Source organism: Furipterus horrens, unplaced genomic scaffold (genome assembly GCF_987537825.1).
Source record: "Furipterus horrens unplaced genomic scaffold, mFurHor1.1.pri manual_scaffold_12, whole genome shotgun sequence".
Classification (NCBI taxonomy): Eukaryota; Metazoa; Chordata; class Mammalia; order Chiroptera; family Furipteridae; genus Furipterus; species Furipterus horrens.
This window is the reverse complement of record NW_028327182.1, coordinates 97,069,552-97,097,070: the sequence shown is the minus strand read 5'-3', so window position 1 is coordinate 97,097,070 and position 27,519 is coordinate 97,069,552. Positions and strand designations below refer to the sequence as shown.

At 58.0% G+C, this 27,519-nt stretch overlaps 2 protein-coding genes across 2 annotated transcripts in view; one reads left to right on the top strand and one right to left on the bottom strand.

The window, feature by feature from the left end:
* The window catches only part of MCPH1 (microcephalin 1), a 127,454-nt gene that overhangs the window by 49,128 nt on the left and 50,807 nt on the right, over nt 1-27,519 (top strand). The gene's annotated exons all lie outside the window — the stretch shown is intronic.
* Nucleotides 1-27,519, bottom strand: part of ANGPT2 (angiopoietin 2) — a 39,740-nt gene that overhangs the window by 10,595 nt on the left and 1,626 nt on the right. Inside the window, exons 2-5 of the mRNA XM_090258114.1 lie at nt 6,670-6,825; nt 4,889-5,010; nt 2,230-2,460; nt 481-613 (exon numbers count right to left, since the gene is read on the bottom strand). Of these exons, the coding sequence (XP_090114240.1) occupies nt 481-613; nt 2,230-2,460; nt 4,889-5,010; nt 6,670-6,825 (642 nt within the window). The remainder of the gene's footprint in view (nt 1-480; nt 614-2,229; nt 2,461-4,888; nt 5,011-6,669; nt 6,826-27,519) is intronic.

Here is a 27,519-nt window from a genome sequence, read left to right as displayed (position 1 = left end):
CTCAGGATGTCTGACCACGCGGTCAGGGCACGGCTTTAGGAAGCCCCTGCTGCCGAGTGCGCGTCTTTCCATGTTTGTGTGCCGGCTGGAAACGTGTGTGACCCGCCTCTGCACGCCAGGGGCCGGAGGTCAGGCCACTCCGGGGGCCGGGGGCCAGAGGCCGCAAGCTGAAGGACTGCTTTGGGGGACGGGCTACCGTTGCTACATGAGATAAGGACTGAAAGGCACACCGTGGCTGTTCAAACTCCTGGTATTGGAAGATGTTTTCTTTAAACTTAACGGAAGAGCCTCACGCTGCCCGGGAGACAGCGGAGGCATGTGGGGCCGAGCCCGGGACCAGGAGCGCATGGCGGGGCGACAGTGCGCCAGCACCCCCGTGGGCCTCGCGTGCAGCCAGTGCCCGCACTGACTGGGGCCTGCAGCCCGGGGGGACATCCCGTGCACGCGGCCGGGCAGTGAACCCGGGGGGCAACCCCTTACCTTGACCTTCTCTGTGGAGTTGGGGAAGGCCAGCGTGTAGACACCGTTGGTGGTGCGGCCGGACTTGAACGCTTCCGCGCAGTCCCTGAAGACAGCCTGCTCCTCCTTGGCCGCCGGCGCTCCCCTGGCTGCGTGGAGAAACGAACAGCGTTTATGTGGAGCTCGTGGATTGCAAGGTGCGCTCATCTGGGACGTTTCCTTACGTTTGAGGTCTCCTAGTAAGTCAGGCGGGTATGCCACTTCTCTGCCCTTGCCAGAAAAGTTACCCTTCCGGCCCATTTTGTACGAACTCTCCGTGACTGTGACCAGTGGCCCACGCGTCCTTTTTGATGAGTGGCTCAGGGTCATGCCATAGTTCACAGCTCTAGTGAGCCACTGCTTTTTAAAATCTTGCCGCGTGAGAAGGCTCAGAGAAGGTGATGACGGGGAATAACGGAACGTGTCCGCGAACAGTGTGACCCGTCCAGGGGCTGCTCTGCTCCACCCCGAGCCGTGGCCGCAGCCGGGCAGCGGCGGGACTGTTTCTCTCTGCTGTGTGTGCAGGACCGAGCCTTTATACGTTCCGCTCGGCTACTGGGGTCAGACACTCTGTGTCCTACTGAGTTTTAGCAGCCGCCCCATAGGATTTGTTTTAAAGGGGAACCTAACGTGTATCTGCGCCTCTGCAGTTCTTCACCCAAGTCTGAGAATTCTAGGACTGAAATTCTCTCAGATTTCAATGTTCAGACTCCCCAGTCCTTCCTTGCCACATTAAAAAAGTGGGTGCATGTGTGTGTGCACGTGTGTCCTTGCAGGTGTTTACCTGTGCTTCCTCCACACCCACCGCGCTCCTGCCCGGCCTGGCCGGTGTGCGCGTCGCAGGGGTCGGGCAGGCGGACGCCGGCCCTGCCCTTTCTCCACTCACTCCCCCCGCCAGGAGCCGAGCTGCGTGAGCCCCTCTGCGGAGGCCCATCGGAGCCCCCGCCTCTCACTGCCTTAGTCCCTCCAGACACTGTCAGAGAATCGCCTGTTCCTTTCCTCTGAAAGTTAAAAAATACGCTTTTCCTGAACCGTGAGAGTGTGGCAGCCCAGTCGGAGGGTGTGTGCGTCAGGGGCGCCCGGCGGGAGCTGCCGCTGGGCAGCAGAGACCTTGGGGGAGGGTCTCTGCTAAAGTGGAACGACCACCCGGCCCCAGCAGGTGTGAGGGCGCAGTTCTTGTGGGGCGACGAGCGTCTCAGCGTGATTCCTGCATGAAGTGTGTCTGGGTCGAAGGCTACGGGGCCGTTGTGAGAGACGCCAGAGCAAGAACGAGACCGACTTGTTTAAGAAAGAACCTAAAAAGGCCGCGGGGCCGCTCGTCACAGCCCCTGTGAGCGAGGGAGACGGGCCCCTCCCTGCAGCGGGCGTGGGGACATGCAGGGGCCCACGGAGACACAGCCTCACGGCTCCGGGGCTGCTTTCCCGCTGCACGCCCCAACCCGCCTGCCCCCCTGTCTAGCGAGCGACGGGATTAACTCACGTACGGCTCTTGGATGCCCGCGACTCAAAACTGGATTTGGGGTGTTTTGCTTCGTAATAATGCATTGGTGTAAATACATCCCCCTTCCCTCCTTTTCTCCTTCTCAACTGGTTCTATACTGAGACCCTATAAAGCTTTCGTAACCAATGTGTAAAGAAGATGGTGCCTTTTCTCTGAACGACGAGGGTTTTTAGGACTTCGGGGGTCCCCTGGGAACTGACTGTACCGCGGTGCAGAAGCGTCACTCACGGCCTGGCGCGGACATCATGGTCAGCAGACTGTGCACGGTCTCCATGAGGTCGTGCTGCTGCTTCTGCAGGGCTGAGTTGTTCACGGTCGCCGTCACCAGCTGCTTCTCTAGTTCCTCGATGATGGAGTTTTGCTTGGATACCAACACCTGCAGCTGGTCCTTCTCTTCCTTGATGGACTGGAGTTGAACGACGTGCTTGTCTTCCATGTCGAGCACTTTCTTCTCCAGGAAGCTGGTGGAGGGAAGTCATGGTCAAGACCCGGTGCCTCCTGAACATCTCCCCGTCTAGCAGTGCTCACGCACGCGTTGAGATGTCAGAGGCATTATAAAGGGCCCAGGCGTTGCCACGGCCCCGGAGAGGCCCTCAGGCTGGCCCAGCAGATTATACAGGGAGCTACGACGTGGGTGAGACACGGACCCGAGGACAGGGTGCCCTGGCAGGGACGCGCGGTCTAGCAGGGCGCCACTTGCGGCTTTTGGGGCCACAGCCTCGCTGATGAGGAGGCTCGCTGCCATTTTATTTGACGGTCTGATACCGGATGGTCAGTTTGGTCATAAAAGTTGGACTTGGGTGCAGCTTAGCTTTATATTAACATAATTCATGGTCAGCTGGGAGCTGTGGGGAAATATCCTATTTTAGCAGAAATATCCAGGCTGATTCATGTTGATTTTATGAACTTTTATTGCCAAGGGTAGCACTTTCCAGTAACAATAATCATGGTGCCAACAGTCACCACTTAATTGAACTGGTACAAGTAGCCCCTAAATTAACTATTTTTATAAGGAAAAAAAAGACTGACAAGGGGAAAAACCCATAGTAACTTGCAGCTTCAGCTGGTGAATTTGAAAGTATAGCAGTGGCGATTTTCAGAAAAACGCTGACCCTTAGTAAATACTTTGACTTCATTTGAAACTAACGCATAAAGAAAGCAGTTGCACTTTAGGGGAATTATTGAAGGTAATTTAAATTATGTCTGCTATATTCAGTACATTTACATATTTTGCAGTGACATTCTTGCAAATTAAATCTTAGTTTAGTCCAAATTTGAGGCACCCGAAAACATGGTGCGCCAAACTTACTGAGAGGTGTCAAATCACCAGCAATTTTTTTATTTTTACTTACGGTTGGTGGCTTTATGGGGCAGGTGGGAAGTTTACATTTCACGTCTTACGAAACTGGGTTAGCATTATCGGACAAGTACATTACGGTTCTGTGTAGACGATTAAATTGGGGCAAGTGGGAGGCATTTAGGTGAAGAAAGCTGCGGAGGATCCTACAGGCAAGAGCGAAGGCACCCCAGCCGCTGCGGGGTGGCCGGGGTGAGCCGCTTGCTCGGGGACAAGCTTCCCAGAGGAGACTCCACCAGACCCGGCACCATCAGGACTGGACTGACCGCTGCTGGCTGTGTCTTAAGCGATTCGTGCCGACGTGTGACAAAGCCTGCTGTGGAAGTGACCGTGTGGGGCCGTGTGTCTGAACTCGGGAGTAAGATGCGTGTTTCTCTGGGCCAACGGCACTGCGATCTGACAGATCTTTACAAAGATGTGCGGACTGAAACGGGAGCGTTAGCGTCATAGACTCAGACGGAGGGAACAGTGTGCGGTACTCGGGCGTGTTCTACAGGGGACACGTTCTCACAGGCGTGGCTGGCCAGGGACGGGAGCCGGCCGGCCCCCGCGAGGAGTGCGGGTTGTGGGCGCCTCCCCACGCGAGATCGTGTCAGAGAGGCTGGTGTCGCCCCCGAACTTTCCCTTCCTACTTCGCAGAAGAGAAAATGTGAAACGTTAAAAAATGTATTTGGATTAAAAGCTGACTTGCTTTTGCAGATTCTAAATTAGTGAGTCAAACGTCCTACCCAAAGGACCGAAAGAGTGATTGAGCCTCGTTCCTGAGTCACAGGAAAGAATGATTATAAAACAGTGTACCATCTCTTTGGTTCAGAGCAAAGAGTGACTTCCTTGACCTAGTTTCACCGTGAAGCAGAGAGCACACGGGCACGTGGCCACGCGCACGTCACCCGCATGCTCTGATGAGAAGCGGGAAGCTGTGCCCCAAGCGTGTGAATGAGGTCCCCCCGAGGGACGAAACTTTGGAAAACAGCCCCCACCCATCACCCATGATTGTTGTTTTTGTATTTTTTGGCATTTTTCTATATTTAAATACTAATATCATTTAATCTTAACTTTGGGTCTTTAAGTTTTAAGAGCAGCGACTGCCTTAGGAAACGTGCTTTGGTGTACAGTGTAAGGGCGGTCTGCCCGCTGTGGACTGTGTTCCGTGGGGAAAAAACTAGTTTTCCAGAGGCAGAGAAACTGGGGAAAGTTAACCTGAAAACGCCCAGGCCGGGGTCCCTCTCTCCCCACAGCGCGGGCAGCGTTTTTCTCGTCATACGGAGGCAGAGTTTGGAGATTGCGGGTAGAAGGTCTTTAAGGGGCCAGAGGACGGGACGCACCGCCGAGGCCGGCTAGCGGTGCCGCTGCGGAAGGGCTCGCCCCCACCCCGCTCCCGCCCTCCGCCCCAGCGGGCCCGGGCCGCGGGACCCTGAGTGAGGAAGCGCGGCATTTGCAAAGAACGCTCGCGATGAACGGTGGCACAGAACGGTCCTGTGTAGCCGGGAAGTGTGCCATCCCGGGTTGTAAATGGCTTGCACTGTTATTACCTGTTCTTATCCTGCAGCTTGTTTATTTCACTCGTCTGATCCAAAATCTGCTTTTCCAATTTGTTTGTGGAAAGGGAATGTTCCAGAAGCTGAAGCTCGAGTCTTGTCGTCTGATTTAATACCTAAATGTAACAAAAGAAAGCTCCTATTTACCATTTTTAAAATTAGACATAATTTACCGTTAATTAAGTTATCCAGATTATAGGAAAACAGAACTAAAGCATTCATGTGTCTACCCAGCGCTCTTATTTTGGCCTCATTTTGGCTCTTATTTTTCATCATCAGAAAAGTCTTGATTTCCCGGATCACGTCAGTTCGTTTACAAGTTTTTTTTACCAGGCCTTTATTTTGGAGAGGGTTTAAAAGTTCTGGACAGTGGCATCCGTGTCAAATAATAGCACCGTTTTCCTCGTTCTGCCACGTGCCGCGCTGTCACACAGCGGGACAGGCAGGCGCACGGCAAGGGTCGCGTGTAAGGGGCCCGGAGCTGCTGCTGGCAAAGGAAGGAGGGTCTGCCCGCGCGCGGCGGTGCTGCCCGGTCGCTCGTGCCGTCTTCCCTCCGCTTCCTTCTCCCGCGTCCTAGTTTCCATTGCGTCTTTGGATCACAGTTTCTGTGTTTTCGTTCCTGCCTTTCGTTACCTCTTTGTGATCCGTCCTATAAAATGCTTATACTTTTCCTAAACTTCTAACATTGTGGAAATATCTGGTAAGCAGATAACTTGTTCTGTCCTCAGATGAAAGCACCCTTGGCGTCTGCCAGCCCCCGGGCGACAGGCCTCAGGGAGGCAACCCACACCTGCACCTGCCGTCCAGGTCTGCTCAGTCGGGAGGTGGCCGCCTCCCTTCCCGCCTGGCCGGGGTCTGGCCTTCCCTGGGAATCACATGCCGTGGGCATTGTTTACAGTTAGAACTGCTGCTGCTTCTTTGAGCATCGCTGAGAGCTCAGAGCAGCACAGTACCAGCTGCAGAAGCCCAGGGACAGGCCGGGCCTCGGAGCCAGGGCGCGGGGCCACGGTGAAGGCGCCTCCGTGAAGTCCTCCAGCTGCATCGCCCCCCTGGACGCTTCCTGGTCACGGGTGCGCCGTTCAGCACGACCCCATGACTTCCGTCTCAATATTCCGCAGTTTTTCTTTTACTCCGTTCATATTCCCTGGCCGCCTTTTCTGCTACTGCGAACCGTTAGCTCACAGGATCTGAAAGCTAAAAGGGAACTTCGGGGTCAGCGGTGTGGCCCTCCAGCCCGGGGGCACTCGCGCCGCCGCAGGGTCCGCACTGCCAGGAGCGGGGCCTCTGAGCGGCACCCTGCTTCCTGCCGCGCGTTTGCCCGTTTCTCTGCCGAGTCCTGCAACGACTCTTAACGGCTCCCGGGACAAATCCTGTACCCTCAGCCTCGCAAACGTTCTAACCGTCTTGGAGGTTTGGGTTTGATCTTAACTGAAGAGCGGCCTGATGGACGGCCCTCTGCCTCGGTGCTGTTCCTTCTCAGGGCGTCGAAAAGTTACCGCAGCATGGACGGAACATCCAGGGCCCAGCACCCCCCAGGGAGGCGGAGGAGCACTGACCTGGCCTGAGGAAGAAGTGACTCGAGGGTCCCAGTAGAGAACATGTCATGGCACCTCAGCATGAAAAGTGAAGATTATGCACTGATTTTAAAGTCCCGTCTGCTCACAAGTTCTCAAATTCTCATTCACTGACCCTGTTTTCTGCTACACTCGCCCCCCTTCCCCGTCCCGTTTCTTTCTGGGGTCGTGGGGCCGCGCGCGGGGCCGCCCGTCGCTTACTTGGGCCTCCACGTCCGTCAGCTTGCGCGTCTGCTCCGCGGTCTGGTTCAGCAGGCTCGCCCCCATCTCGATCATGGCCGCGGTCTGGTTCTGCACGGCGCTGTGCTGCGCCCCCGCCACCTCCTTCCGCATGCTCTCCTGGATGTAGCTCTCCAGCTGCAAACAGACCCGCGCCAGGGCGGCACGCGTGAGTCCCACGCCCGGGAGTCTCCCTGCCTCTGACACATCTAGGGTGACCTGGGACTCGCTCTCATGGGGGAATTCGGCTGGTTGTTTTGCTTGTTTTTAACCACCAGACGTAAAATACAGTGTGATTTTATTTAACTCAAGATCTGGCAGCTCTGCAGCGTTGTGTGCAGGAGGCAAACGAGGAGTTGCCGCGTGGCAGGCAGGAGAGGGAGCGAGGCCGCCTCCCGAGGCAGACGGGCAGACGGGCTGCCCAGGAGGAGCCGCAGCTTCCGCCCTGTTACGGCCATCCTGCCCAGCCATAGCTCTGCCCTGTTCTGCAGGGAGTACAAGTTTGGTTCTCAGAAGCATCATTGCTTCTGCCGCACTCTAGACCTAGTCCTCAAAGCGTCCACTTCGGGAGAGTGTGTGGGGACAGGCTCACCGTGGGCCTCCCCCCGTAACTAGCAGGGTCGCCCCTCAGCTCCGCATTCGGCGCCCCCACGCCCCCATCCCTTCCCTCCTACTGAGTTCATCACGCAGGAGACCTATGAACATTTTCCAAACGTGTGTGCCTTTGTCACGAGCTCATCATTTCACATATCAGACTAGAGCATCCACGACTTCACATGCCGGTCAAGGGGGGCTCTTCCTGCCTGAGTCACTGGGGGGCCCGGCCTGCAGGCTCCCTGTGCTGTGAGTGTGAGCATGGGAGAGCGGGGCGCCCATGCCATGCCCGACGGTCCCGGTAGCCATCATTGGCCACCAGGCAATGTGATTAACACACACGCAGGCCAGGGTGGGGGGGGGGCCGGGCCAGGTGGGCTTGGGCCGTGCAGCCTGCTCCCCACTTGACAGCCTTTGACTCTAAATTGCTGATCTTTGCGGGGACCTCGTACACAATACAGTGTTTCTGATGGGTCAGAGGACGGTTTTAGGCACTAACGGAGCTATGTTTTCAATGACAGTTGACATTATTTTCTGTTCCTTTCCAGTGTACACCATAGTGGTTAGAGAATTATGTAATTTACAGAGGGGTCCCCAGTAAGTCTAGCAGCCCTGACCCCACACACAGTTAATACAGTATCGTCGGCTGCGTCCCCGACACTGTACTTATGACCCCGTGACTTTGTGACTGCCAGTCTGTGCTGCTCAGTCCCTTCACCCTGTCCCCCCCGTCCCCACCCCCACGCCCCGCATCCCTCAGTCTGTTCTTTGTATCCAGGGGTCTGTTTCCATCCCGTGTGTTTGTTTAGTTTGTTCCTTAGGTTCCACGTATACGTGGAATCATGTAGTATTTGTCTTGCCTGGCGTACTGCACGGAGTATAATCCCCTCTAGGCCCACCCACGCTGCTGCAGATGGTAAGGTTGCTTTCCTTTTCGTGGCTGCGTACTATTCCATTGTGTGTGTGCACCACGGCTTCTTAAGCCGCTCACAGGCTGATGGACACTTAGGCTGCTTTCATAAATTAAGCTATGTGTTGTTTTTTCATCCTCACCCAAGAATATTTACTGATTTTAGAGAGGGAGGGCAGGAGGGATGGGGGGCGGTGAGAGAGGAATATCTGTTGGTTGTCCCTCGGAAGCGCCCCAACCGGGGACGAAACCTTCAGGCTTCTGGAGCACAGCACAACGTTCCAGCCGCTGAGCGCCCGGCCAGGGCTCGTGACGCTGTGTTTTCAGTCACTGTGTGTGCATGGCTTGGGGCACCTAAGTCTCAGTTTTATTTCTTCTTTGTTTTTTTGTAACGATCCAGTGACGGGAGCCACTGTTCCAGTCACTGGTCTAAAATCTAAAGTGAGGACAGAAGCCCTGTTTCTGTTTCTTCATCACATCGTCGTAACTAAGGGTTTTTTATGACGGTGAGTGACTGAACACTGGTGACAACTGCTTGTTGGGCCATCCTGGCCCCGTGGAGCGCCCGCAGGTCCGCGGTCCCTGCTGGGCCCCTCTGCGCTCCTGCCTGGCAGCGGGCGGGGCGGCTCCCTCAGCCGGGGCCTCTGTGCTGGGGTCCGCACACCGTGTCCCCGGGGGGTGGCAGGGTCTGAGGGTCAGCGCTGGGCCTTGCGGCGCCCCCACCCCGTCCGTTCCGTGGCTCGCTGGCCACGGGCCCGTCCCCGCGCCCACACACTTCCCGTCGCCGGCACTGGGGACGGGGCCCCTGACGCTGTCCCCGGTTCCCCACGGCCGTCGGGGGACCAGCGGCGGGAAGCCGACACCTGCCGGAGCCCCGTCTTTGTCTCTCTGTCAGGCCTGGCTGTGGAGGCCGTGGCTCCGCGTGTGGGGCAGGGCAGCTGGTGCTCCCACGGCCGCCCAGCCGGCATCTCCTGTCCGTGGGGCAGACGTCACGCGTCACCAGCCTCCCTCATCCCGCCCGGCCCTGGCCCGCGGGGGCCGGGCCCTCTCTCAGTCCATTCTCCCCTCCTCTGCCTGCTCAGAATCGCAACTCACATGGTTTAAACACCCCGTTTAAGGGAGCTGCTGTGTAGGGGTTCGTCATTTCTCCCCCTCGCTCCGTCCCACTGCCGCCCCCTCATGTATCCCCATGGGAACAATGGCATTTTTGAGGTTGAAGTTAAAGCTACAGAGGTCATCCAGAGAAGCTATCTTAGTTACTCTCAACCCCGAGCAAAAACAATATTTAGAAAGACTTATTCTGGGGAGTTTGGAGCTATTCACGGCAGATTCAGGCTGGAGCGCGGTGAAGTCCGCACTCCGAAGTGGTCATTTACAAGCAGTTATAAATACAGTCTGTAATCTCACCGACTGAAGTGCTTAAGAGCCGAGGAAGACCCGCTCTCTGTGGCCACTCTGCGCTCTGCGACTAGAGGGGAAAGCGAATCCTTGAACCCTTCCCCGGCCCCATTTCTGGAGCTGGTGGTCAAATGTGTCCACAGCCAGCAAGAGGCATGAGAGGCTGTTTCTAATTTGACATTTTGAAGTCATGTTCCAATTTAAAACCACTTAGGAACTTTAAAAGACATAAAAGATCCAGAGTATAAAAATAAAAGTTCTTAGCTTTATTGCCATCACTGATAATGACGGGACACAAAGTGCTTTTTAAGTCGCTGCTGTCAGCTTTCCAGCGTGACAGAGCGTGTGTAGAGTGGGGGGGTCATCTTACATGGAAGCAAGCTGCAGACGTGTGTATACACATGTGTGGATGCAGGTGTCATGTATGTGGGATACGTGTGTGCAGTCTCTAAATACAATACATACAACAGAAGGAAGTGAAATTCAATGTGAAACCGGCCCGCCGGCTACCCAATGACGTCTTGGGAGAAAGTGGAACAGAAACAGAAGCGTCAAGTATGAGACGTGCTGTGTGATTCTCAGAGAGACGCCTTCCTCCCACCCGAGGCAGTGGCATTAAACGAGGGTCTCAGGAGAAGTGGGAGCGCTGAGGACTCGCTGAGAACAGAGGTGCGCACGGCTCAGGGACAGCCACCGCGGCTGGGGTTCAGGTGTGGGGGCCTCCGGTGCTTGGTGTCACAAGTGCACATGGCGGGGGGCGGGGGATGGTGACCAGGAGACAGAGTAGACTGGCCCGCAGGCCGCTCCGCCCCTGTCCCGCCTGTCAGCAGCCCCCCGTGGCGTGTCCCCCGGATTGCAGGAGTGAATGTCCAAGGACCGCAGTGCCTTCAAATCCAGAGAGACCAGCTACCACGCAGGGAAGGGAGGGCGGGCTTGCTTGGACAGACAGAAGGGCCTCGGCCGGAAGATCACTCACGCTGCTTCCCTCTCCGGGGAGGCTCACGACCGAGGAGTCTGTTTTCCCTCCAAAGACCGGCAGTAACTGCTGGAGAGGAAGACTCCGGATGGTCACTATGGGGAGTGGCAATGAGCATTTCCAAAGGCAGCGCCCCGTCAGGGTGGCCTTGCCCTCTGCACGGCAGGGCCAGGTGCCCCCAAACACGCAGATGAGGCCTGGGGACCCACGGAAAGGACGCACTGTGACGTTTCCCTGGCTCCTGACCCAGACCGGTTCGTTCTTGCCTCATTTACGGCCCTGAAATGCCTTTCTGTTTAGTGTCTGGTCTTTACTGTCTGTGGCTGAAGCCCGGAAACAGAGAAATCTGCCCGACGAAACCCCATCAGCATGAGGAAGTCCTGAGGCAGGAATCACGGGAGGTGACTGAGATCTGCCTCCTGCCGGGGGGCTCCCACCTGGCGTGCGCACCCGCCGCCCTTATCCGATGGTCTGAGGGACCCCAGCCCCCGAGGGGGCTCGGCGCATCCCCGTTTCGCAGGGGCAGCCGCGTGCGTACACAACGCTGTGCAGGCGTGCCGGACCTCACGCGCGTGTCTGAGGGGGACTCGCAGGGATGCTGCTCCGTGACCGCAGGCACCTACAGGGGTCCCCAGCACGCGTCATAAAGGACTGTGCAGACATCCACCTGTCCGCCTGTCTGTGGACGAGCTGAGAGCGGGTCCTTGGGCTGCCCCTCCTGGCTCAGGACGCAGAGCACGGGTCCCAGGGCCACCGACAGTGTAAGGCGGGCACTGTCACCTGCGCCACGGGAGGGCTGCTGCACCTCAGACTCAGTCTTTAAAGCGGGCAACACGGCGAAGCCCCAACACCCGGAATAAAATCCTTAGCACACACCGGCGTGTTTTCTAAATGTGAACTACATCCTGACGTTTTGTTCCTGACGCCCCTTCCACTTGGAATGATCCAGTTTGACAGGAAAATGAGTCCATTTGCGAGGCAGTGTGGCAGACGGATAACACATTAAAGTATCTCCCTTGCCACCTTCCTTCTCGCCAAGATTACCCATCATTATTTTTTTTTCTACCAAAAGGAAAGTAATCTTGAATGTGGCTGGGGAAAGGAAAACATACGATAGTTTCCAAAAACGGTTCCCAGCTTCGAGACCCGGCTGTCGGTCCCTTACCAACGGCACGGATCCGGGTTAAGAGGTCGCTCCCACTTCAGTCAGTCTTCATGTCCTGGTGCCTTTTCATTAATTCGTTCTTGCTCACCCGAATGACCTAATTCCCCCGCAAATTAACAAATACCTTGAGGTTTCATTGGAAATGCTTTACTCTCCTGACTTGTCCTTCAGGATGGCTTTCCCTTAAGCCAGGGATCCCTCCGACTTGGTCCCTCCCTCCCACCCAAAGCCCGCAGCCTCTCCTGGGCTCTCACGCAGCACCCCCCCCGCCCCCCTGCGTACGCTGCCCCGGGCTCAGGTGCCTGCCTCCCGCACGGGATGGAATGCAGCACCCCGCCCCCTCCTGGGCCGCCCTCTGCGGCCTCCCTGCCCCCCGCTGCCCAGTCGGCCCTCTACAGGCGTCCTCTCCCCGCTGAGCCGACGCCCTCGCCCGCTGCGCTGTGGGAACACCGTGACACCCAGACCCTTCTGTTTCTGTTTCACTTCGTGTTAAATCTCCAAGCACTGGGGGTTTGTGTGCCAGTTTGCTTGGGACACTGAAATTCTGTAGCCGTTCCACGGACATACGTTCTGGCAACAAGGGAAACCTTTGCTCTTATAACTCGCTGGAGAACTCGGATGCAAGATGATGAAACACAGGACTATTCTGTTTGGAAGGCTTTTGACCTAATGTTCTTGGTTCCCTGTCAGGAGGTCTTCAGACAGGAAAGTGGCAGTACTGGGCTCTCCTCCCTCCTTCGGAAGTCTGTTCACGTCCATCTAGAGATGCTTCTGCGCGAGCAGATGTGCGCTCAGCTGTAGCTGACGAGAGATGCTGAGATGAAGGGACAGGCGGGGACGTGGCCTCGGGCAGCCTCTGTTCTCTGAAGCTTGCAGGAGGCTGGCGGCGGGGGAGGTTCAGGTGCCCCGGGAGCTGGGGAGCAAGCCTGTCCCTGTGCCCTCTCTGCAGGGACACCATCGTGAGCTTAGTTAGCCTAGAAAGTCCACATCAAAGCCACCTGCCTCCCACTGGCTCTGGGATTCCTTTCCCTGTCCAGGAGAAGGCTCTGGGGACAGGCTCGGAACCGCAGGAGTGTGGTCCTGCCAGGGGTGCAGACAGGCCCCTCCCACCCGCCTGTCCGGACCCCAGCGCACGGGCTCCTCCCACCCCACACCTGCACGGCAGGAAGTGTCACCTGTTACACCTGTGAGGCTTTTATTGTTTTATCCTCACCTGAGGACTTTGTAAAAATTGGTTTTAGAGAGGAAGAGAGAGACAGATAGACAGACAGACAGACAGACACACGGATCGGCCGGCTTCTCGTCCGTGCCTGACGGGGCTCGAACCCGCCAGGGCTGCACCGACGGCTCCTAAGGTCGGCGGTACAGATATTAACACAAATCTCTCCTGCACGCTGCCCCAGCAGAGCTCTGGCTCCCAGCACCTCAGGGAGCCCTGTAAGTCCAGAGCAAGGAACACGCCGCGGACGCCGTCAGGTCACGTGGGCGTCTGTGTACGGCGGGAACAGGCAGGCCCAGCCGCTTGCAAACGCTCTCACTGGTTCTCACGCTGCCTCCGCGTGGGTCCCCCGGAGCAGAGCCCGAGACAAAGGCAGCACGCAGGAAGTTTACTTAGGACGTGGTCCCAGGGAGCCGCGCCCGAGGACAGGCAGGCGAAGCAGTGAGGAGGAGCCCTTCTGCGGAGCCCGGGGACTGTCCGGAGCTGCCCCGCGGACATCCGCCCGCCACTCTTGGGGTTGCTCCCCAGGGCCCTGGAGAGGTTCCCACCAGGGTCCCCAGGCCGCTGGAGTGGGACACGTTGCTGGGCAGGAGCAGGGCTCTGGTAGTGACCGTGGCAGGGCCCGCAGACTGTCCCTGCGGAGTGGCGAGGGGGGGTGGGGGCGAGAGCCATCCCAAGAGGTATCCTGAGACAGAGCAGGTGGTTCTCTCCTGCCTCCCCCACAGGCCCGTGGGCCGCTGGGACAGTAGGTGAGGCCGGCGTGGAGCGGCCGCAGGGTCCCCGGGCCGCGTGGGGTCTCTGGGTAAAGCTCACATCAGCGGGCCGGTGCCACTTGGGGCTTTGCGGAGAGGGCCCGTTTCTGACAGACTGGAGACATGCAGGCCGGGCTGGGGCGGAGGCGGTAGCATGAGCTTGACGGCGCGGGGCTGAGGCCACTGGTGGGGGACACACTTGAGCTCAGCGCGTCCCCACTGCGCAGGGGCGCGCTCTGCACTGGCCCCCAGGTCTGCTCCCTGGGCCGCCTTCTCGGGCCGCCCTCAGCTCAGACACACTCAGGAGAGACAGAGGTTCTCTCTTACGAAATGAACAGAACTGCCCGTTACTACAAACCGGCGCAGATGGAAAATAGCTCTGGGAACGAGGGTCACGAGTGTAGGCTGCAGGACCCTGGGCATTTCTCTGCAAATGAAACTGAAGCCGCGCCTGCCGCTCTGAATGCAGGTGCCCCGGGAGGGGAAACGGAGCCAGAGCCTCGGTGTGTCTGTGGCAGACACACCGGGAAACGGGCATCTCCCGAGACGGGCGTATCTATAGACAGACACCCGTCCTCACGTGCCGAGCCCCGTGTCCATGCGAACAGAAGTACGTCCCTGCGTTCTCGGTCGGGGGGTGACAGGCCTTCCAACGCCGGGGAGAAAGGCTTTCGGACTCAGCAGCGCCGTGGAAATCCCGCATGTTCCGAATAAGGGCTCAGGGACGGGGCCACCGTGCAAGCTGGTGGCCGAGTGACGTTAGCCGCTGGCCTCCGGCGCCCGGCCCTCCCCTGCGACCAGGGCACCGCCCCACCTGCACCGGCCCGACAGCGTTACTGCTCGCTCCCTGCTGGCGTGCTCGGACCCCAGAGGTGGCCTGTGCCTGTGGTCGGTCCCTGCTGCTGCTGTCAACGCTGAGTCTGCTGGACTCCTGGGTCCGCTTCTGGGGACCAGACAAGGCCGGCATCTTCGGAGCGAGCCGGGTTTTGTGTGTGTGTGTTTTTCTTTTCAACAGGAAGTAAGTTTACAGTGTCACAGTTACTGTCCTGGGCAGCAGGAAAAGAAAAGGCTCAAGGAATTTCAATGATTTTCCTCTGAAGATACTTCCATGACAAGCTCATTCTCTGAAAGGCAGGCAGGAAGCCTTGTGGCTTCTTTAAGAGGCAGGGAGGGAGCCTGGGAATGCTTGAGAAACCTCAGAATTCAGACCTCCTGCTGCCTTCTCTCCTCCTCCGCCCACCAACCCAGAAGGTGGAGAGAAGGAGAAGGCGGGGAGACCCTGGCCACGGAGCGTCCGGGCAGCCCTCCGCGGAGCTGTGGGTCCTCGGGGCCCAGCCGCGCTCCGTCTGCCGACGGACCGTGGGGTGGAGGGAGGGCACGCGGCGCCCTCTGTGCTTGCCCCCGCCCGGCATTGCCCGCCCTCGGTGTCGCTGCGGGCGTGACGCTGGGGCGCAGTGAGGCACGCGTGCTCTTCTCATGTAGGGCCTGCGCTCGCAGGGCCCCAGCTCAGCTGGTGCGCTTTACGAATTTATAACGGCCGGCGTCCCTGCTTCTCTGAACCACTTCAGAGGCGAAACCTGCCTTCTCCGCTCCAGCTGGGGACTCTCACGTGGCCTCTGGTTCGGTCCTCATTCTCGAAGGTGTTTAAGGGTGCCAGCTGCTCCTGTTTTGTTTGTTTACGTAATTCAGGGGCCGGGCACACATGCTCTGAGGACTCGGGTGCTGGCCCGCGATTGCAGAAGCAAAGGGGTCAGTTATTTTTAGAACTCACATTCGAAATACACGTTATTTCTTTAATTGGACCGTGTTTTGCCCACGACTTTCTGAGGCTGGAAAGCACCGTTAAGCGCGCTACTGGGTGTGAAAGCTGCTCAACTGCAGGTTTCTTTTCTCTAACCAGCTGCGACGCAGCGTGACGGCGCCGAGTCAGTGCCCACGTGCGGCGGCCGCGCAGGGCCGCGTGGCTTTGGTTCTTCTTCCCACGTTGTGACTCAGGCACCAATGAGTGTTTCCTCGGGGGTCCCATTCCCATCGGGTTCCAGAGCAGAGCACACCTGCTGGTGGGGCGGTGGGGGCGCGGAGCTGGGGGGAGCGGAGCGGGCACGGCTGGGCGCCCCTCAGGCTGGGGGGAACTCTCAGGGGAGGGAGCCGAGAGGGCTTCTGTCTGGATCTCCGGGGCTCATGACAGGAGTCAGCTCCTGCTTTAAAAGGTTGGCGCCCTTCAGACAGCCGCTCCTGGAGTTCGGGCCCTTGATGAAAAGCCCTTGGAAGGGCAGGCACACCAGAAGGGCCGCGTTTCACGGGGTCTGCTGCTGCCGCCACCCCCGTCGCTCTGCGCTCTGGGAGGGCCACTGTCCTCCGCCAGGCCGCCGGAAGCTGGGACCCGGGTTGGAACAGGACAGGAGAGTGGCCCGAAGAGGGTCCGGAGCAGTCGCTTCGGTAAATCAGCAGCCGAACATTCCAAAGCGCAGTTCTTCCGGGTCCGGCATAAAAGGCATTTGCTCTTGGAAGACCAAGAAAGAATTCAGGCCGTTCCCATTAGTCTAAAAATAAATAACAAATAAATAAGCATCTGAGTCACGGCTTGCGTCCTGCTGGAGCGCAGCGGCTTCGGGTGGAGGACCAGCACGGTCCGTCCTCTGAGCGGCGGGGCTGCCGGGGCCCACGGGAACGCGTACAAACTGCCCTGGGGAAAGTGAAGTCCGTGACTCAGTCTCTGGAATCTGATCGCAGCTTGAGTTCATCCGATTCCAGCATTTCCTGCTGCTGAGCAGCACTGGGAAACCCTGAGCAGAGGGGGGCTTTGTTTGGGCTGGGCTCGGGCAGGAGGGAGCCCCACTTGCGGGCTTTGAAGCTGTTGCAGAGTCCTCGTTTGCAGAGTCGTTGCCACGCCGACCTGCGGCCTCAGACCCCCCTGGGGTGGTCCCAGGTCACCTGCATGCTGGCTGCCAGGTCAGCCTCCTTTAACCTCGGGCTTGTTGTTGGCAAACGCCCGTGGAAGTGCCCGCTGTGCTGTGTTCGTGTGAAAATTAATTGGCGCCCATCAGCCCGGCTCCCAAGTCCACCGCAGCCCTCGGCGCCCCGCAGCCCCCCGGGGGGGCTCCCTGCAGCCAGCTCCCAGGGGCCGGGAAGGCAGTTCCCTGTCGGAGGGAAGCCTGCGGCTCTCAGCACCTGCCGGCCGCGGGAAGGGTGGGCGCGGAGCCCCACGTGGCTGACAGTCCGCGGCTGCGAGGCTGTGCCGCTGTGCAGAGCTGGGCGGGGGGCTGCCGCCGGGGCAGCCGGCCTGGGGCTGGAAGGGCCCTGTCCAGTTCCAAGTGCAAGACGCGGGGCCGTGCCGCCGGCCCACAGGCTCCCTCCCAAGTGCCGGGCCTGACGCACCAGGAGAGGGCCACGCCTTTGCTCCAGTTCATGTGCATTTGTGGTTTTCACGGGCTCCTGAACTGTCGGCCGTACACACCCGCGTTGTCGGGACCTGAGTCCTTAATAATCAGGGCTGCTGCTGGGCACGTCTCTCGGCCTGGAGGCGCCTGGAACGACACTTTTCTCTGAGAAGCAGGCTGCCGGGAGCTGGGAAGGCGGTCCAGTGCCTCTCGTGCAGCTTTGCATTGCCGGGGTACACTCTGTCCCCCCTCGCCCTTCCCCCCAGTCCAGACACTGCCTGTCAGTGCCGTCTCCGTGACGTGATGTGCTTACTGCAAAACCAGCAGCTCGGAAGAACTCGCACGTTATGTGAGGTCTTCGCTAAGACGTGTACTTGCGTGTTTTTCCCAGCCTCTGACGCCGTGAAGAAAACCGCCGTGTTTTCTGCAAGCTTGCGGGCGCGCTGGCCCCCGCGGGTGCGTTCCGGGCGGCGGAGCGGAGGCGCAGGATGCGTGACCAGAGCAGGCCGTTCCCGCGCGTCCCTGACCCTCGAGCGGCCCTGGTTTACTCACACAGGAAAGCCCGGCACTCGGACGCTCCGGGACCCTCCTCCCGTCGCTCGATCGGTTCTGGAGGCCGTCCCGCGTGCACATCGGCTCCAGCGGAAGCCAGTGGGAAATTCCTGTCCCCGTCCCTCCGCGGCAGCGGCTGTGGGAAGCACGTCACTCAGAAGTGGCTTTTTTTTTGACATGCTTGACGTCTTACAGCTTGAGGGAGACACGACTTAAAGACCTGCGTCTCCTTAGTGGGCTGAGTGTCACCTGGGGCCACATAGCGTGGCTGGCTCTGCTCTGTCTGCAGGGAGGCGTGTTTATGCCTGTCGCGTGCTGTCTGTGAGCGCACCTGACAGGCGGCACACGCCACCTCCTTCACACGCACTGCACAGCACACGCAGGACGTCCTCAGTGACTCATCTCGTGGGAGCAGGGTGCTCATGGGAAGGGGGCGTGAGGGGCACCGGGAAGCGGGAGCAGCCGCAGCGGGTTTCCCTGGTTCGGTTCCGTTGGCTGAGTCACAGTGAGGCACCGCCCCTGTCCCGTGGCCGCTGAGGTTACCGGGTGTCTCGGTCTCGACACTACGGGCCAGTTCAGGGAGCACTGGCAGGAGTTCTTGAAAGCCCCCTCGGTGGTGGGAGTCTGGCTTCTAATTAGCGTCCGAATGCCAGCGGAGACCGTGCGGCCCCGGGTGTGCAGGCCCCTGGGGGAAGGACCTGCGTGGGCGTTCGGCAGCTCGTCGGGCTCCAGCGCTGAGTGCGGGGTCCCCCGGAACCCCGGCCCCGCTGGAGCGTGGTTGGAGGAGACCGAGGAGCGGCCATGGTGCCTGTTCTGCGGGGGGCAGCCTGCAGGATGGGCGGTCGTGACCCGGGTCCACAAAGCGTCATCGAGGCGGTCACTCCAGACTGGCTCATTGTATTCTGAGTGCCGGACGTCGTAGGACAGATGGCACGGCCCGGAGCGGGGGCCCGTGTGGGCCAGTGAGGAGGTGAGGCTGGTGGGGAGCGGGGCTGCCGTGGCCACTGTGATGCACGCGTCTGTGACACAGGACAGCAGCTACCGTCAGTGCTGGTGCGCATTACTGTCGTGCGGAGGGCCTGCGTCCTCTGTCGGTCTAGGCTCTGGTCCCAAGCACGCAAGAGTGAAGCTGGGGGGCAGGTGGGACACTGCCTTCCTGGCAGGGTTTTGGAGTCAGCCGTCCCAGGTTCGAGTCCCCGCTCTGCTGTCTGCAAGTCACTCAACATCTCAGCCCCTCTCCCCACGCCCCAGGCCTCCTGCAGCAGTGACACCACCCAGGGCCCCTTCCTGCTCCTTCCCGTGTCCCGCGTCGGTTCTTGCTCTCTGGGTGGGCAGGCCCGGGTTGGCCGCCGTGTGGTGTCAGAGGGTGGGCGTCTGGGTGATGCGGTGACGTCTGTTAGCCCCCCTGAGCCACACGGAAAGTGTGCGGCTCCGTACGAAGTCTTTGGGATGTCCGTCCCTGTACAGAGCTCTGGGGTAAAGAAACCGGACCGTGGTTTTGCCCGCTGTGGGCATCGGACGCCACTCTGAGCTCGTGTTCCTTCCTAAAGAGGGGGGTCCACCTGAAGTGGGCCAGTGCCACCCCACTGCAGGCACCGGACAGCACCCCGTCCCCATGGCCACTTTACAGTGACAGCCACAGGGCACCAGAGGGCAGAGAGCTCTCAGTTTCGACCCCCAGTGACGGCCGCGGTCCGAACAGTCCCCTCCTGCAAGGACGCTGTGGCCGTCTGAGAAGCCGGCGAGGGACGCAGACGTCCCCCATGAGCCGCAAAGCCCGCTGTTCTCAGAGAGGTGGGACAGTGGGCGGGGCCTCTGCGCGCCAGCTCAGCGAGTGGGAGGGACCAGGAGAGGGTCCCGCCAGGTGGAGAGAGTGGCCTGACCTCAGATGTCCTCGCCCTTCTCTTTCTCCTCCAGGGAGCCTGTGCCTCACGGTGGTGGGAGGGGAGGGGAAGGAGGGGGAGGCAGTCAGCTCTCAGCCGATGCTGGGCGCGCGGCTTCGTGTCTCCCGACGGTCAGCAGCCCTGATGTGCCCCACGGTGTCCGAGAGAGGGGAAAGCACCTGTGGGTCAGCTGGGCTTGGCATGAGCCAGAAGGGAGCCGTTTGCGAAGTCTGGACAGTTGCATACACGTCACAAAATGACCGCTCGTCCTTGGAGGAGGTGGTGTTCTGATTAACCCCCGTTCTTCAACTTGTAATCCAGTTACCCCACCATTGCTGCTTCTGAGGGCATTTTACTGTTACACTTGAGTTAAACCCAGTTCTGGTCAGGAATTCCTGTTATTAACACTTCATTAAGTTAAAACCGGGCAAGCGTTTTTTAAAGGAAATTTGAGAATATCCCGTAGTGACTAAAAATAATTAAGGGAATTCATATACTTATGCTAAATGTTAAGCATGGATAATTAGCGTGTGGTTGGAATTTGGTTATTTTATGTGAGTCAGCAAAATATCGTCTCTCTAGCAGCATTTTTTTGCACCAGAATTTCCCATTAACTTTTGCTTAGAGAAGTTTTAAGCTACATCCATACGCAGTAATTTTTCAGGGTTCCAGAGACTCAAAAGTAGTGAATAAAACTCAAAGGAATGCTTCAGCTGGCCTCAGACGCGCACCTGTGGTTACCTAGCATACAACCAGGAGTGGATCATCTCTGCGGATCCCACAGAGCCAATGACTGAGAAAACAGTGTCCTCAGCCCGGAGCAGACACCGTCTCTTCGGAACTCAGACTCTTTTCTACCAGGACGTGTGGGCCGACTGGTGTGGGGGGGTCCCTGCCCCCTCCTACAGTGAAACAGAACGAACCACAGACCAGCAAGGCTTCACCTCCCGAGCGTGGAGGCGATACAGACTGAGGTTCACCCTCCGTCCGGCCATGTCGCTGGGCTTGCCGGGTGACCCTGAGCTCTCTGCAGACGGGGCGGTTCAGGAGGTGCCGGGGACCATCCTGGAGCAGGGTGCTTCTGCAGGGGGCCCCTCAGACAGGCGAAGAAAGTAAAGAGCCTTGGCACGCACACTTAGAATGGTCCTTTTCTGTGCGGAAAGGGGGTTCGCTGTCTTAGGGTGAAGATGTGCTTGGAGGTGTCCGCCTCAGGTGTAAAATCAGGGCCTTTAAGCTGATCCGAGTGAGTGGAATTGCCACCCTTAGTGTACGATCCAGGGCAGAGCTGGGTCCATGCGTCTCATCCTGGGATGGAAATCCCAGCGCCAGCGTGGCACCGGGCACTGCTCAGTGCCCCAGGCCCCGTGCGGCTCAGCAGGCACACAGTGGGGGTGCGGCCAGTTACCCCAGGCGAATGGGGCAAGGTCACTAAGCAAATGTAAGGCTACCCATGCGGGGAAAAAGCCATTTGTGTGACAGAAGGCAGCCTGAAGAGGTGAGGGCAACGTGGTCCCAGCTCACTGGCACTCTGGGAAAGCCCAGGCTGGAGACAGGGACAGGTCAGTGGTGTGGGGTGGGGTGGGGGCAGGTGGAGCGGAGGGATTCGGGCCACCAGCCTGCTCTGTGTGAGGCCTCACAGTGGACTCGGGTCCTCATCCTCTGTGCAAACGCACGGAACACGCGGTGCCCAGAGCGGCCCTAAGATGACATGCCAATACCGGACGCTGGGGAGGGCGTACACGGGAAAGCTCCCCACCTTCCACTCCATTTTGCCGAGAACCTGAAGCTGCGTTTTAGAAAGTCATTCCCGACATGTAGACTGAGGAGCAAGTGAAGGAGCGACAGAAACTCCGATTCTGGAGCTTCAGCGCGCACGGGGACCCGGCCGCCCTCGCCGGCTCTGCAGCTGCGCACACCCACAGACCCCAAGCAGGACCTGCCCCGAGGCCTGTCTGCTGATGGCAGCGGGGGCCTCGTGCGCGTGGCGGCTTCATGACTCCACGCTCGCTCTTCTCTGGTCACTGAACTGCCTGTGTTCCAGATGCGGGGGAACATTCTCCCCTTTGCTCGCCTTTGGCCAAATCCCTAGGGCTGCCCTAGGCCAGAAGGGAGGCCCGGAAATGGTCTGGGTGTCCCAGCCCCTCCTCCCTCCTCCCTCCTCCTTCCACGGGTGTCAGGGCCTCAGAAGCTCCTGGTCCCTCTGACCACGCCTTCAGACGCGAACTGGGGGGCTCCCTGTGCCCATCACTGCTGGAGACTGGCTGCCATGCTGCCGTCGGCCCTGGTCCACAGTTCCTGGCAGGAGTCTGCCCGGTTGCTGTTGAACCTGACTGCCAGCCTGTGCTTTGGGGGCCAGAGCAGAGACCTCCGGCGTGGAGCGTGTTTGGCCCGTGGTACAAGTTCGTGGCATACAGCAGCCCCCCCCCGCCCCCCCCCACCGCGGGCCTGCCTGACTCTCATCCCTGGTCTTCCTGGAGCAGAAAACAGGGAGCTGCGGGTGTGTCTGTCCTGGAATGCTGGGGGGCGAGGGGGAAGGGTGCCAGCACCGGGCTGCGCCCCAGATCAAGTTACCCCAGTGGAATCGGCCCTTCGCACCAAGAACACCCTTCGTGGGTGACCAGGTGTTCATTCGTGGGGTCTAGACAGAAGGGAGCACTTTGGGAAATGGTTGTGTGGCCCCCAGGACCTCTGCATCTTAATGTCTCGTCCCTTAAGAATCACCATTGTCCACAAAAACAGAAAACCCTAACATTACATATTAAAATGGCAGGTTACATTCTTAACATACATACTTTGATCAATGTTTCTTTAAATGTTAACTGCGGGAAGTGAATACTTTGTAGCATTAAGTTGGGCAAAGATTCCAAAAGCAATTTATAGACACGTGAAGTTTGTTCAGAGGAGGCCGAGCCTGTTCGGAGCCAAGTAATTACCGGCCCAGCCCCCGAGCGGGCCCTGCGGGGGATTTAATCAGGCCGCTGTGGCCGCGGAGACAATGGTGATGGTTAAAGGATTAGGCCCACTTCTCTGGAGATTTTTAATGGATTTCACATCCTTGGCTGGAGCCAAGATTAACGTAGGAAAGGAAGGGGTTTCACGGGAAAACGTCTAATTAACACACTAATTTAAGAGCAGGCAGCCAGCACACCTGAGTCGCTGTTCCGCTACCACCGCGCGGCGTCCACCCCTTTCCTTCCAAACCGTACACACACAGAGCCCGTTGCTGCCATCCCAGTGAACACGGACACTTACTCTGAAACGTCACCCCCCCGGCATTTCTGTCGTTGGCGATCCCCTGAGGTCCGCGGGCTCTGGGCGGTTTTCTCATTTTGCACAGGGGCGTCCCCCGAGGCGGGGGTTGCCCCCAGCTGTTTGCAGCACCACCTGGGGGCAGGGCCGGTCGCAGGTGGCTTCCTGGGCATGTGGCTCGGCCACACTCAGGGTGCTGCCCTCAGCCAGCCTCTAGGAAAGGGCTGTTACCGTGGCAACGGTGTGTAATCTCTTATCACAGAATCTGTTTTTGCATTTCGGGGCCACTGTTGGGACGCAGGCGACTATTTCGCACATAAGACTCCCAAGTGCATCTCTCTTTTTTTCTTAGCTTTGGGACCGTCCCCTCCCAGACGGACGGCACCTGGTGACCAGGCTGACCGTTCAGCAGCCTCAGGCGCCAAGGCAGCTGTGGACTCCTGCGGGGTTCAGGGCTGAGCCGAGCCCCGACCCCCGGAATGCAGCCTGCGTGTGGCCGGGTTCCTTAGCCTCTCAGCCTCGCCTCCCCGTTTCACCGTTAATTAGAGCGCGTGGGCGATCAGGTAGGCGCAGGTGTGTGTGATCCTAGCGCACCCGCAGCAGGTTTAAAGCTGATCGCCCACCCGAGGCTCATGGCGGCAGGGAGTTGTCAGGGTGGTTGCGTCAGAACGGCCGCGCTGCGCCTGCTTCCGTGTGCAGCCTCTGTGCGCTCCGCCCCGCAGTAACCACCCAGCGCCTGGGCGATCAGAAGCGAGCCCCCGGAAATGGCTTGAACAAACTTCCTTTCGTAGACGAGGTGTCAGTGCGGGAGCAGGTGGTGCACGAGGCACCCCCCACGCTGCCGCGGCCCTCTGTGCCTCGCTCAGTCATCGTGCGCGCAGCACCTGCCACCCCGTCATGCGTGTTCTGGGAAGACTGTGGTGCTGAAATGTCACGCGTGCCCTGCCCGTCATCCTTTTCCTGCCTCACCGGCTCAGCGCAAGCCCGGGCCTGGCCACGCCACGCCTTCAGCAAATGCTCGTCGCACAAAGAAATGAACCTGAAGACACCTGTCCCGGTGGAAACCCCACCCCAGGTCGGTTCTGACGCAGAGGACGCCGAGGAACTGAGAGATAATGACACTGGGTTCCCTTTCGGCCGCACTTCTGAGCGGCGAGCTGCGTCTGGCCCGCCCCCGGGACGCTCAGTGTTTGGCCTGCGCTGCGGAGCCATGCACACCCGTGCGCAGAGAGCCACGCGCCCTCCCGGCCCGTGTCCACGGCTGGGATGGGGCCCCGCCTGTTCTGGAGCCATTTGGGGACAGAGTAGAAAGAGCTGACAGGTTGTCAGCGCCGCCTGCTTGCTGCCCGTGACCACGGATGACGGTGACATCAGGGGCAGCGGGCTGGCTGGGGCGGCTCTGCTCCTCTCCGCAGGCTTGTGGGATAATTGAGGAGAAAAATCCCACTGCCCGTTTTCTTCAAGTCACGGAAGGATGCAGTGAAGAGAGAATATATATATATATCTGTGGCTCATGTCAGCTTTTTTTTTTAATAAAAATTGTTAAGTTTTAAGTATAGAGGCATATAATAAGCATACGCATCTATGGACTTAGATAGTTTGTCTGCTGGGCTGGCCCGTCATTAAGTCAGTGGGATGTTCTGCAAACAGTGAGCACCTGGACAGTCCACGCGTTCATGACTCATCGCACGGGCCCCGTGCCGTGAGGTCAGGACCCCAGCCAGCTGCTTGGGCCCTGCCCTCCCCGTGCAGCCACGGTCAGAATGGCCATGCCCTGCACTGCCCCCGCCGCTTGTCTGATAGAGTCCTTCATGGCGAGTCTGCAGTCTCCCCCATCCCTCCCCTCGCTCGCTCTTGCGAACACACATCTGTAATCTGTGTTCTCCTTCGCCTCCGCCATCTAAATTTTCCTCCTTTTCCCTAATTAAAACCTCTTCCCTCCAACCTCTTTTCATGCCATTTATGAGCCAAGAGAAGATTCTGATCATGCCATAATGCCACTGGGTATGTTTTAAGAAGGAAATTCATTCGTTTTGATATGCAATTGGTCACAATAAGGAGCTGCTATAGATCTCTACATGCACATCCTGAAGAAGGGGACCGAAACGAGGGCAGCAGAGGACTTTCTAGTTTCTACTGTTCGTCAGCTGTAAAGAACCACGGTGATTGCAGCCAACCGACTTGCACATTTCAGCATGGAGAGCACACGGAGTAGCCAGTGTCTAAACAGGAAGTGAGATACTGGGGAAACCGTGTGCACAAGTCCGTTTCCTAGTTCTGGAGTGTGGTACCTGCAGAGCTGAACCAGTGTGACACCCCCCCCCCACATGTAATCAGCTGAGGCCACCTGACCACAGAAAGCAAACGTTCCGTAGGTGCTCATACGTGGCAGAGTAAACATGTATTATGCTTTGGGTTGTAGTCTGCATCTTGCTTAATATTTACAGTAAATATTCTATGTTACTTGCGCTTTTTAAACTTAAATGCATTGTACTGGCCCTACCACAGTGAATCTTGAATCATCTGTTCATCCCTTACCATAACGGTGCTGATATAAATTAAATAATAACATAACCACTTTCCTACAGTCTTAAATAAAGGGGTTAATCAGCTTATCCAAACAGCCCTAGCTGGCTCTGAACACTGAACACTCAGTCATAGCTCATGATGCAGGACAGGACAGAGGCTGAGTGGGGACAGTCCCTTTGCTCCATGCAGCCGGGGCTGGAAGCTGCGGGCACTGAGGGGATTGTTTCCTTCCGTTAAGGAGCCACACGTGATACACACACGCTCACACAGGCACACATACACGCACTCACACACTCACGCTGACACAGCCCCAGTTGGTGGGGAGGGGCCGTGGTCTGAACGCCCGTGAGCCCCTCCCCCTAGGCCTCTCTCCGGGGACAGCGACTTTGTTTTTAGGAGCAAAACTGCTCTGTTTACCACACAGTGACGATGAGCAGTGGTTCTCGTTTCGTACTAAACATTCTCAGATCTCACTTCTAAAGGAAGTGAAGGATCTAAATTCAGGTTTGCCGTTTCCAGCCTCTACTCTGTCATTAAAAAAACACAAAAAGCACCCAGTAAGAGGACTGAGGAAATGTTTACCTCGATTTCATAGGCATTAGCTGTATTTTTCAAAACAGTCTGTGAACGCACAATAGGCTTTGCAGTTGTTTACAAATTTAAGGTCTCCATCAGTGTGAAATAGTTGTTTATTTCCGTTCCCTGTTTCCTCTTCTTGGGTGGAAAAACATTTGGTCTCTTAGCAAGCCCTGACCCATTTTGCTAGGTTATTTGTCCGTTTTTATAAAGGGCGTCTAGTATCTGGGGCAGAGGTGTGAGGCCGGGGCAGCTGCGCAGGCGGGAGCGGCGGCCCGGGCGCTCGGGGCCCCCATCGGGAGCTGCCCACTCTGAGGGCGGCTCTTACCCTGCTCATTCAAGGCCCCGGCCCCCATTCCCGGGAGGACACGCCCCTCGCCCGGCAGATTAAAGGGGCGGCAGAGTGACTGGCACTTTTGATGAAATTGAAATGCAAAACAGCTCCTCTAGTCCCAGTCCCGAGGCAACACTAACCACCCACAAGATGAAATGCTCTTCATCTGCCCTGACAGTAACCAGAAGCTGGGTCTTACTTTCCTTCTCGACCAGTTTTCTAAAAGCTTAGAAGTCTCTCTCTCTCTCCCTCCGCCCCCCCCCCCCCATTTTCAGTATTGGCAGGCAGAGAAAGGAAATACGGGAAAACATATAACTAAATATCTCTGAAGGAAAGGAAGTGTGGGAAACGAGAACCACAGAATTGTGCCTTTCCTTCTGGGATCACCTGTCAGGAGGTGTTAGTGTTGTTGGTCCTGGAATCCTTGCGTATCTGTCATCCTGTCATGTTTATGTTCCCCCTCAGGAGACGAGCACTGTCTGTTGTCACAGGTGGCCAAACACAGCAGAGTACAACAGAGAGGCTTCATGCCGTCACTAAGTGGGATCCTCTTTGCTCTTCTGCTTTTATTCCCAAACCAGAAGCCCATAATCTGAGCAAAAACACAAACTGACTCTCAGGTGCGCGGCACCCAGACGGGCCGGGGGAGCAGGTGTGCGGCCGAAGGAAAGATAAACATTAAGTCGCTCTCGGTGGTATGTCGCTCTGTGGCTAAGGAAGGGTTCAGAGACACCCCTGTGCCCCTGTTCAAATACTTAGTCTGGAAAGGAAAAAAACTGGGGTCACATAATGCAAAATTCCTTGTCCTTTTCCTTTTTTAAAGAGGGTGTGAGATCCCAGAGAACGGGTTTAGCTCAGGAGGAAGCATGAGCCCCGCTCCTGCAGTTCCCGGGGACCTGGTGCGGGCTCACTGAGCTGATACAAGTTAGCAGTCTGGCAGTCGGCGAAACATTCTCGTATGTTTCCAGGCTCTTTATCTGAAGAGGTGACTTCGCGGCTGGCAGATGACAGTGTTCACTAGAACGGAGGGTATTTCTCCCTCCCTGCCGGGGTCCCGGCCCTGCACCGGGAGACCGGGGCGCTGCAGAGGTGTGAGCGCGCCCAGACAGGGTGAGCCGGGAGTTAGGAGGCAGGGCTGTCGTCCAAACACTGGAGCCTGTGTCGTGCGTACTGGGCACAAGTTTGATGTTATTCACACCCCTGTGAGCGTTAGAAGCTTTAAAAAAGAGCAGACCTCAGGGGCGTTCTCAGGAAAAGAGAGGCACCCACTGGAAAACTACCCAGAAGGGACCGTGCTGAGGGAGAGCTCACTAGT